General features: G+C 40.5%; 2 protein-coding genes across 2 annotated transcripts; one reads left to right on the top strand and one right to left on the bottom strand.

The window, feature by feature from the left end:
- Positions 1-302: 302 nt before the first annotated feature.
- On the top strand, positions 303-3,917 carry nfkbiab (nuclear factor of kappa light polypeptide gene enhancer in B-cells inhibitor, alpha b). Its single transcript, XM_028000518.1, has 6 exons — positions 303-778; positions 2,451-2,556; positions 2,646-2,856; positions 2,948-3,036; positions 3,117-3,374; positions 3,474-3,917. The coding sequence occupies exons 1-6, from the start codon at positions 318-320 to the stop codon at positions 3,507-3,509; spliced, it is 1,161 nt and encodes a 386-aa protein (XP_027856319.1). The 5' UTR covers positions 303-317; the 3' UTR covers positions 3,510-3,917.
- Positions 3,918-6,567: 2,650 nt separating this feature from the next.
- Positions 6,568-10,306, bottom strand: psma6a (proteasome 20S subunit alpha 6a). The gene is made up of 7 exons (XM_028000519.1): positions 10,113-10,306; positions 9,572-9,666; positions 9,380-9,461; positions 8,372-8,527; positions 8,056-8,234; positions 7,322-7,416; positions 6,568-7,206 (listed from the first exon to the last, which is right to left on the bottom strand). Exons 1-7 carry the CDS (start codon positions 10,186-10,188, stop codon positions 7,149-7,151), a joined length of 741 nt encoding a protein of 246 aa, XP_027856320.1. The 5' UTR covers positions 10,189-10,306; the 3' UTR covers positions 6,568-7,148.
- Between the last annotated feature and the right edge of the window lie 705 nt (positions 10,307-11,011).

An 11,011-nucleotide genomic window follows, 5' to 3' on the forward strand; every position in this document is an offset into this window, starting at 1 on the left:
CTCTTTGGGGACCCCTGCTGTTTTCTTTTCCTCTAAAGACTCTAACTAAATCCCTTATTCAGAGCTGGAAGCTTCTGGAAAAAATGCCTCTAGCACATTCTAAGACAAAGAAGATGACAAGGGAAAATGTGTTTAAGTCCAAGCACTGAAAATCTAAACTTAGATTATAAAATCTAAGATTTTATGTGACTTTTTATGATCTTTGTACAAACTATTGACAAAGAAAGGGGACAAAAAGGGGGGGTGCTGTTGCATGCGTGCCTCGGACCCCTTGTTTTACTAATTCCGCCTCTGATCCTGCAAACGCATAATGCTCAATGAGAAGCGTTTTTATTATTCAAGTCTGGGCAGAAATCCCCTCTCTGGCTCTGCTGTGTGTTTGCGAAGTTATTCTAGTTGTCAGTTTGGTGGAAATCCCCCACCTATGTGTTAACTCCGCCCGCTCTGCAGCCAGATACACGCAGAGGGCATTTACAGGCTGCAGCGCACACACGCTTAACCACAGTACAACTAGGACTGCCAGAACCAACATGGACCTTCACCGGGCCAGTATATTAAACCAAATGGATTACAATCGGGAGTCTAAAGAAGGGAAAGCGGCCCAGTCGACGGAGGAGCGGCTCGACAGCGGCGTGGACTCGCTGAAGGAGGAAGAGTACCAGGCTGTGGCGGAGGAGCTCCATCGGCTCCAGCTGGAGAGTGAGCGCCAGCAGGCCGCGGCTCGGACCGAAGAGCCGCTGCAGGAGTGGCAGACGCAGACTACAGACGAGGGAGACACGTAGGTTTTTTTACCCAGCGGGTTATTTATATGCTTATTTATATAACCGGGGGCGCCTGAGACGCAGGGCCTCACTTTTGGGTCTTTGAGGTAATTTGATGCCTTCGTTCCCCGTCGGGAATGCCTTCCTCCATAAAACCCAGGCCTACATTAGCCCGGAATTATTATTATTGTTGTTTATAAGCATTGAGGTTTAGTCGAAGTTTTATTAAAGCCCGGTTAATTGGGTCTGATTTGATTTCAAAGTACTTTTTTTTTTTCTTGCTGTGGATATAGTAAACAAAAAGGCCATTTATCAGGAGGTCAGATTGGGAAAGTCCCGGGCGCGCCGCCAAGGAATCCAGACGCGCGTTCCCGTGAAGAGCAAAGAAGGGGAAAACTGGGAAAATTTCCCTAAAGTGCCACCAGATAAATACCGAGAAACCACGAATAAACCCGTCTTCTTTGACAGAAAAGGTGTTGTCTCAAAACCAGTGGAAACAAACAATACCCTAAAGTAACCCTAAATTTTGTTATTTTTGTCCCAATGTTATTCCTCCGCACAGAAATGTAGTCCGCGCTCATAACCCTCGTCTTAAGAGTATCCATAAAGGGAATTGAATTAAAACGATGTAAAGTGCTTTATTCACACCAAAGCAAAAATAACATAAAACTTTCAAAACATTTAAATCAAGATTAAACGTGTGCAGAACCGAATCACAACTACGTTTCTTTTCCTTTTTTTTTTGTTCTTTTTTTTTTTTTTTTTTTAAACTGCTGGCAGGGCCGTCTCCAGAAAGTCTCCAAAGGTGGGCCCCCATTATTTATAAGAGCCCTCCCAAAAATATCTGAAGTTTATTATGTTTCTGTTACATATAGACTTTAAAAAGGTGTGATAGTTAATTATTCACATTCTGGTATATTTCTAATAGACCTATAAGATATTAAAAAAGAAGAACCTGCTGCTCTAAAGCTGCATGTTGCTCAGCTGCTTTTGATAACTTTTACCAAGAGGGTGAAATAGAAACTTTATTAGTTTATTTATTTGTTACAGAATATCTTCATTGAATTTCAACTACAACACTAATTTGAAAGGGATCTTTTGTTTGGTCCTGTTATTCCACCAGGCTGTTGAAAGATGGACTAATTGTCTTGATTTTCCATAAATAAGAAAATGGCAATAAAACTGATTTTAGAAAGAGATAATAGTGATTTATAAAGTTGGATATTTAACATTATTGCTGTAAATTTCTATAAACACCTTGTACTTGAACGCAAACTGCTCTGTGTGCATTATAGATTTAGTTTAACTATTCTAGCACTTTCACTCCTGCAACATAATGAAAATATCTATTTTTAAAACTGCTATTCAAAAATAAAAAATAGATCTATAAAGTTGCTGAAATCTGTTATTTAGATTTTCATTATGTTACCCCCCATTCAGTTGTTAAACCATTTGTACCTGAAGATGCCTCTGGCTGCTCAGTTCTGGACGTCCCATTTATTAAAATATAATGAAAAAAACTATTTGAAACATGCACTGGGAGTAATACAGAATAAGCCTGTTGATGCAAGTGGAGTTGTGTGCATACATGCTTTTCCAGGCAGTAAATCAGATTCTTGGTATAAGAATTTGTTCCTTTTTCTGTTTTTGTTGTCTAACAGGTTTTTTTTCCTACCTTTTTCTCGGCAGGCTGCTCCACCTGGCCATCATCCACGAAGCAAAGGACTACATCAAACAAATGATTGACCTTTCAAAGAACACACCTTTCCTCAATGCACAGAATGACCTGAGACAGGTATGTGATCTTCCCCTCTCGTCATTTAACATTTTATTTGCTCTGATCCTGATCAATAGTGTAACATAAATGCTTTGCCTCCCCCACAGACTCCTCTCCACTTAGCAGTGATAACAAACCAGCCGAACGTCTGCTCCAGTCTCCTCGCGTCCGGCTGCGACCCCACGCTGGTGGACAACAGCGGCGACACGCCTCTTCACATCGCCTGTCGCCACGGTAACCTGTACTGCTTCAGCGTCATCACGCAGAACTGCAGGCTGGAGCACCTGCACACGGCGATGGCCGCCTGCAACTACAACGGTGAGACTGCGTCGAGGCGCGCTGGCGCCGGCACGGCGGACGCTGCTGGCAAGGAGTCGGTTCTAATCGACGCCTCTTCTGTTTCATGCAGGTCAGAACTGCCTCCACCTGGCTTCAGTTCACGGTTTCCTCTCACTGGTGGAGAAAATGGTTGACCTCGGAGCGGACATCAACGCTAAAGTAAGCAGATTCATCCAGACGCAGAATGTGGGCCGACGTGGAGAATGTTTTGGTTTTAACACGACGTCCTTGTTGCACAGGAGCAGCACAACGGCCGCAGCTCGCTGCATCTTGCCGTGGACCAGCAGAACCTCGCTCTGGTCAAACTCCTCCTGAGGAAAGGAGCAAACCCCAACCTCCTGTCGTCCGGGGGACACACTCCCTTCCACCTCACCTACGGTTTGGACAACTGCGACATCCAGAAAGAGCTGTTCCCGGTGACCCATCCGGACCTGAGGGATCTCTCTGAATCAGAAAACAGCGGAGAGGAGTCGTCGTCGGAGGAGTCGGACGAAGAGGTGTGTTGAAATCGCAGTTGGAGTAGAGCGACTGACTGAAGTGTCAAAATTTTGACTGGTTGGGTAATCCATTTTTTTCCCCGTCATGTGTGTCTGCAGGGAATGTACGACGACATTCAGTGGAACGGACATTAGCAGAAAAAAAAAAGGAAGTTGCAGAACAGCCCAAGATGATTACGATAAGAATGAAGGCGGCACAGCTCGGCACATGTCTGATTTATTTGTAATATCATGCTGGGAAGATAGCAGCGAGTCAACGCGGCTGCTGCCGAACCGGCCCAGGCTTGCAGCTCCTGATATAAAACGGGACACTGACCGCTGCAGGAGAGCGAAACGCACACATTGTAACGGGACTGCTGTGTGAGAGGATCCCCTGAAGACCCTGTTCCAGCTCTGTTGTATGATACTGTAAATGCTGTGTATATGAAGATGTATTTTTTATGGAAGCTGTGAATGTGTACAGTTTAGCAGGTTGTATATGTGAGATGGCAAACAGTTCCAGCGCACTCCAGTTAAATTAAAACACTCATATTTAACACCTCAGACCTGCTCCGTGACTTGATTTGTGGGAAATGGAGAGTAAATGTTGCTTATGGTTTTTCAAGTATTCCCGATCGAGTCTTGCTGTTCCCTTTTCTCTAATAATGTGTGAAGCTTAGACAAAAGGAGTCCTTTACTCTTATTATACAGGGATCAGCATTAATTAATTACTGAGAGCCATAAATTACAGTCGTCATAGTTGTTATTTGGACTCCAACAAATTAATTTAAAGTCAAAGATGTGGGGGGAAAAGTCTAATTTCTTTTTATATTGATGCATCTCGATCATTGAGAAACCACATTTTGATATGTTTTGCTCAAAATTATGAGCTAATTTCATTTTGATGTAGTTGCATCAGGACAGGTGATGCTGGGAAACAACCCAGCTGAATTTAATTAAACTCTTAAAAGAGCAACAGATGTGCTTAATACCATCTTTTTTGTGTTTAATGGTTACCTTCGGACAGAAAGATGCAGCAATCATTAGTTCACAACAAAACCTGGTATGAATTTGACAAGGACAGGCTGAAATTGTGCAGGATGGACAGCAGGAGACAGAGGTTAAAGGTTATTTTTACAGATTAATGCTGAAAGGTTCCACAAGTCGGAACTTCCCTCATTTAGTCTCTTCCCGTCAGAGGAAGTCGAGGCTTTGATCGCTGCTATTAATGAACCGGATCAAAATGTCCTCCAAGAATAACTTCTTCTAGCAAACCAGGAAACGTTTGCTGATGATGATTTGGGTATTTTCCAGCCTGAGGGAGATCTGCGTCACTAGGGTCAGAACTTTTAACTTTTTAGAAACTCTCCTTGACCCCAAAGAAAATCTGTGGTCATATCCTCAAGAGTCATCATTTAAACAGAGACGGACAAATTGTGATCAACTCCAAGCACTAATATGACAAGTAAAGGTCAAAATCAGTCAGAATTTGGTCCAAGAGTTGATATTCAGCATGTCATAGACTCTACAGTAGAAATGTCTCCTGATAGAAATTCCACATATTTGCTACTAAAAGCTGCTGAAACATTTTAATTATTCCCCAGTAAACCATGAGAAACATGTAAAAATCTAAAAACGTTAAAGTCTCAAAAGGCAACATGTAATCAGCAGCGCCTGACAACACTACGAGGCTGTAATTACGCAGGAAATTACCCATGTGCCCTCTTCCCGCCATATATGGGTCTGGTCATCCTAATGCCTCCATCAGAGCATGACAGCCGAGCCGAGTCATTTCTCATCAGCCAGCCTGTATTTTCATATTTAAAAGGAAAAGCCAGATTGTTCAACAGCTCACTTCCAGCGAATAAGGAAGTGGAAGTCGGGCTTTGATGTCCTCTATGCATGTATTTAAAACAACAACAAAAAAACAGATAAGAGGCTTTGGAAATTTTTTGTCCCTGCTTGTGGAATGAAGTGAAGTGCTCTGTCATTTGAATAAGGAAGTTTATCTGCAAGGTGTGGCTATGGGAGATTTGAGAGGAAATTCCCAGGAACTGAACGCTTCAGCTGTTCATGACATTCCTGTTTAAATGGCGACCAAGATTATTAATAATTAAAAATTAAACTACTATGTTATATTATGGAATAATTAAAATGCTCTTCTCTGACTGTTTATATATGAAAAAGCTAAGATCAAAAGCTTATGGGACTATCTTTAGACTTTATATTTAATCTCAAGTCATTGTGAGAAACGTTCAGTTCATTTGGTTTGCAGACATTTTTGCACAACTATTTTAAGTTTGTCTTTTCAGCCATTATGTTGTAGATTTGCTGCCATGTTTGTGGTTGACTGAATGACTGCAGAGTGTCCTTACTTTTTACCACAGCTGCATGTGACTAAGCCTGCCACAATAAGGACTAAATCAATTAAGAGCATAATAAATTAAAATGAGCGCAATCATTGTCATTTGGACAACGGCCGTTAAAGAGTTGCTCTGTTTTAATATTGTTGAAAAGCTGCCATTTTGAGAAATGCTGCAAACATTTGATACCCTGTATACAGTAGTTAGTTTGCACTACCTGCCACTTTTGCCTAGTTTAGTTTTTCAAATGCAGTTACAGCGATTTCACAATCCATTTTAATTATTGTTATTTCGGTTGTTTTGTTTATTTTGGATATTTAAGATGTTTTCCAGATCCAGTCTTAAATGTTCTTTAAATATGTAGCTTTCTGATCTTGATCTAAGTGGGTACACTAGCATTAATAAGCCATTATTATTATTATATTATTATTCATCCCAATAATTTAACAAATTTGCTATAGTGACCTTATAGGTGAGTGACCTCATTTGCTATAGGCCTACATGTGACCTCATTTAGGCTAATATTTTAGCTGATTTGTAAACTGGTTGAGTTAAAACCACATCTGAAATCTGAATATTCTGAGGAACAAATGGGCCTTCTCACTTGTCGTTTATTTTAAATGACCAATTTAGCTGCAAAAGCTCAAAAATAGTGACGGTAAAAGGGGCAAGTGTAGCTATTATGAAAATGTTGTATGCAGACTCATTAGCAGACACAGCTTTAAATGAGTGTACGGTCCATTTCAGATCATCAGGTTTGTTATGAAACCGAGTCAAACAAGCTGCACATTTCCTGTAAGACTGCTGAATTTCAGCTGAACTATAAATGAGTAAACATAGAGACTTTGGAGTTAAATAAAAACACCGCATTTAATAGAAGTGCAGCGGCATACAGCAAAGATCGCAGCTGAGAGGAGAGAATTGAACATTGAGTTAGTTGTTGTTGTCCTGAGCAGAGTCTGACGGCGTTTGGAGATGATTGTAGTGACGGGAAAACTCCCACAGCTGCTCCCGGAGCGTGAACAAGAAACTCCAGAGATCGCAAGTGAAGAGCGTACTGAGTAAAAAATAAACCACCGCAACCGAGAGGTACCGCTCAGCAGCTGTAGAGCTACTGACACACTCATGTCAAACAACGAAACTGATGAGTGTGTTGTACTTTTATGCCATTGGGAGCACCGATCTGAAAGTCCAGAATCTTTTTAAAAAGTGAGAATGTAGGTGGGGCGAGGGGGGGATTTTGTGGGTTAAATTATGACTTGGAAGAACAGAGGCTGGTAAAAGGCAGTGCATCTGGCCGAAAAACTCAACCCAACCTGCAGTAAAATGTCCAGATTTGACCTCCCTGTGTTGTAAATCTCCCTGAATTGTGACAAATGAAGCTCCTCTTATTTTTCCTTCTAGCTGAGACTTCTGGTTTTCCCATTGATCCTCACTCTCTCTCGGACAGAGCAACCAGATAGGCATCAATCTCAGACTCCGACAGAATCCTGAAATACAAACATTCAATTTTATGGAGGCAGCTTTGAGTCGGACAAGTAAAACTGCTTACGGAAGGAGCTGGATTACAACATCTTTTAAAATTTATCTCTGGTATTTACTCACTTAAATTTAGGCTCCTGCGTCGTGATGACTCCCACCTCCAGCTCCGATGGCTTGAAGTCGATGGAAAGAACAGTGGAGAGGCAAGAAATGGCCGTCTGGAAAGGAAAGATGTTGAAGTTTTAGAGAAAAAGATTATAAGCAAAAGCTTCATTTTTAAAAGAGATGTAGCTCTAAACAACAAGACTCATAATGCAGTATTTTTACTACCATATTCTTATGGTATGCAAATAAAAAATAAAATATGGTATATTTTATTTCTGAAACTCTTAAAATAAGTCAGTGATGGACTTTACTTGTACATGAATGAGGCTCTAAATCAAGGAGGGCATTTTACTCTGGAAATTTAAGGGTTCCAGAACGAGTACAGCTCATATTCAAAGTGTAGAAGTTTAACTGTGTTGGTGTAGTGGGATCAGACTTCAAAAGCGAAGCTCTCGATAGTCCATTTAGGTTCAAATCCTCACCTTAACTATGTGTTATGAATCATTGCTCCAAATCCAAGCACAAGCTTCCACTGCAGAGTGATCAAGCTCTGCTTTTGGGATAAGGTGCTCCTCTTCCTCACAGAAACTTCATAATTCAGTAAATGTTTTTGGATAATGTGCTTGCATGAAATTTAAAAGTCAGTGCAATAAAAACCTGGTCCGTCAGCAGTGATTTATACTAAAAGAGCTGTTTCTTTTGTATGTGCATGCTGCATCTGTACCGTATGCTGCATGTGTATCTGTGTCTACCTCTATTGTCTGCTCAAAGGTCCAGTCCAGTTTCTTTTTGATCTTCTTCTCGAGGAAACCGGTGGCTTCGGTCTGCTTGACCCCAGCTGCAGTGGCCTTGAAGCCACAATAGTAGCCGGCTGGATCGCATTTATAAAGCTGCGGGCCCAACTCCTCATCCATGCCGATCACAACCATACCTGCAGCAGGGACACAGAGCTAGATTAAAACATCTAGCTGATCCGGGTCCACAGTTGGCTTTGCAACATCAGAACTACAGGTTTCAAAAAGATAGAATCCCAAAAGGACTCTGGTGGACACATGCATAATTACTCACAGCAGCCGAGCGGCCTCATTTCAGCATTTTGTGTGTAGACTTGGGAGATATCGGCCATGCGTTTGCACAACATGTCCACTGGGACCTCATAGCCGTACTTGTAGTTCCAGTTAGCAGCTTCGTAGCGTGCTCTCTGCACCTGAGACCTGCTGTCAGCTGTCAGAGGACGCAGACAGGTTGACCCCAGAAACACATTCTACACATACGTTTTCACATTTCAAAAAATATAAGATGCAGAGATCCACGGTTTAGGTGGGACATACTGTTGACTGGTCATCTATTAGTCACGTAATCCAAAAGCTGGAGGAAGAAAGTTGTTATTAAAAGAAAACACTAAGCAGCCATATTTGCAGTCATGGTAGGATGGGTAACCTTTCTTCACCAGCAACAGGGAGGCAAATCAGAATAGATGTGGAAAAAAATGGAGATAAATAAAGTGTATTACGGAAGAGAACTGTAAAAATTAATTGATACGGAGGGGATTATCAGCTCTCTTAGACAAAATAATGACTCCAGTCATGAGCTTAAATCACTGTTCAGTGAGACAGAGATATGAATCGTTAAGTTATTTTTCTCTCAAACAAAAAATAGCAAGAAATACCAAGCAGTATAATACAGCTTAGGAGGAAATTGTGCAGTGATCGCTGTAACAATCACTGCAGCAGTTTATTTTCCTCTGCTGCCGAGCTGTGAGCTCTTCCACAGCTGTCTGCCTCCTCTCCCCCTCTTTCCAAAGTAAAAACCCCCCAGCTAAAATTAACTAGAAAAAAGTAAATAAAAAGAAATAACTTGTTTGATTTGTTTGACATGATTCTGTTGCAACAGCAAATCATACTTCAGATTTTTTTTAACCATATATCTACATTTCTTCCACTTCCCCAATTATATTTAACCTCGCAGTCCTAATAGAAATTACATTAAAACGTGTCGCTAGAAGGGGGCAAAATGTGACAAAGCTAAAGGATTTCAACACTTTTCCAAAGCACTGTTGGTCCTTCACTTGCTTACCAGTCATGCCGGTCATGACGCAGCCAATGTTGTCTGTGATTCTGAACAGCTGAGTGACGGTGGTGTCGTCCAACAGCTTATCCTGACAAATGTAAGAGGAAATATGATGCTCAGAGAAAAAAAATAAATAAAAAATAAAAATCCACTCGACCAGCAGCTTCCACAGAGGAACAGGTGTATGTTTATACTGACTGGAACTTTCTTCTGGGTGACGACCACGGCGCAGTCCTTCCCTCTGATCCCCACAGAGGTCATTCCTCCCTGGTTGATGGCTTTAAATGCATACTCTAAAGAAGGATGAATAGGGGAAAAACAGAAGTTACAGTCTTTTACAGTTGAAAGGATTTTTTTTTTTTTAATTAAAATGTCAAAAAAGTAGAAAAAGAAAATCCTATTACTGTTTATGTGGGACTTTTATTTACAGCCCACTGAATTGTAACTCAAGAGATGAACCTGTATTCGGTTGACTCATAACAACTAATAACTCTACGCTATTTAGATTTATTTAGGCGAAGATAGCAGTTTGGGAGGTAGGCAATATTATTGCTGTACCAAAGAAATATCAGCTAAAAAATATACAACAGTTATAGTGCTCAACTGAACCACACGCCAAATATATACTTAATGAAATACACTATTAGTCCCTGTGAAGAATCTCTGTCCTGTGGTTGAGCAGATGCTAGCAGGCTGTTAGCAGTGATGACTGAGCAGCTTTCTTCCTCTCTTTGCTCACCGACTTGGTAAAGCCTTCCTTCCGGGGAAAAGATGGTGATGTGCCGGTCGAACCCCGCACTGGACCCCCGAGACATGGCGGCAATCAGTGAGGTTAAATAAAAAGAGAAAGTGGATTAAACTGAAACCAGAATGGCAGGCAGGAGAAACAAAAACATGGAAAGAATTTCTGAACCGGAAGTGACTGGGGAAAGATTTCCTCATCCGGGTCAACCCTTGTAGTTCTTTTTGTAATTTATGTTTTAGAACGTTAAGCTAACAGCTGCAAGTCCAACAGCTGTAGCTTTGACGGTTAAAATGTGTTTTAGTATAAAAATAAAAAGATCCCCGAGTTCATCATTAACCAATGGATGATATACATGTTTCTGCTCTTCGTGCAACCACAAAGTTACGTAAAGATCCAAAGACCCGATGTAAAACATTTTTAAATTAATTTGAGAATCAATAAATTGTTCAAAGTTAATCGTAATTAATTTCTCAAAAGATATTTGTTGCATATATATTTGGGCAAAGTCTTCAAGTACGATTGTAAAGTTTGATAAGAATCCAACATAACTAAAACTCTTTACTTCTGAGACTTCTTGGATAAATTGCCAATTAATCTTTAGATTTAAATCTATTTAATTTCTTTCCATCAACAATAAAGCTCTGGAGGAAAACTGCTTTTGTTAACCTTCAATATAAGACATGCATTTTTACAATCATATTGTTCCCTTATCACTATTCCCTAAAGTTCATATATTTAGATTTTGTCTGTGTTACAAACATTTTAAAACCAGTCATGACTTCCAAATATCATAGTTTGTGGTAAAAAAAAAAAAAAAAAAAAAAGCTCCATCTTCTTTATTGTTATTCTTAAAGTGATGCTAAAGTTTTATAATGAAATGTACAGAAACTTCA

Source organism: Xiphophorus couchianus, chromosome 19, assembly GCF_001444195.1.
Source record: "Xiphophorus couchianus chromosome 19, X_couchianus-1.0, whole genome shotgun sequence".
Classification (NCBI taxonomy): Eukaryota; Metazoa; Chordata; class Actinopteri; order Cyprinodontiformes; family Poeciliidae; genus Xiphophorus; species Xiphophorus couchianus.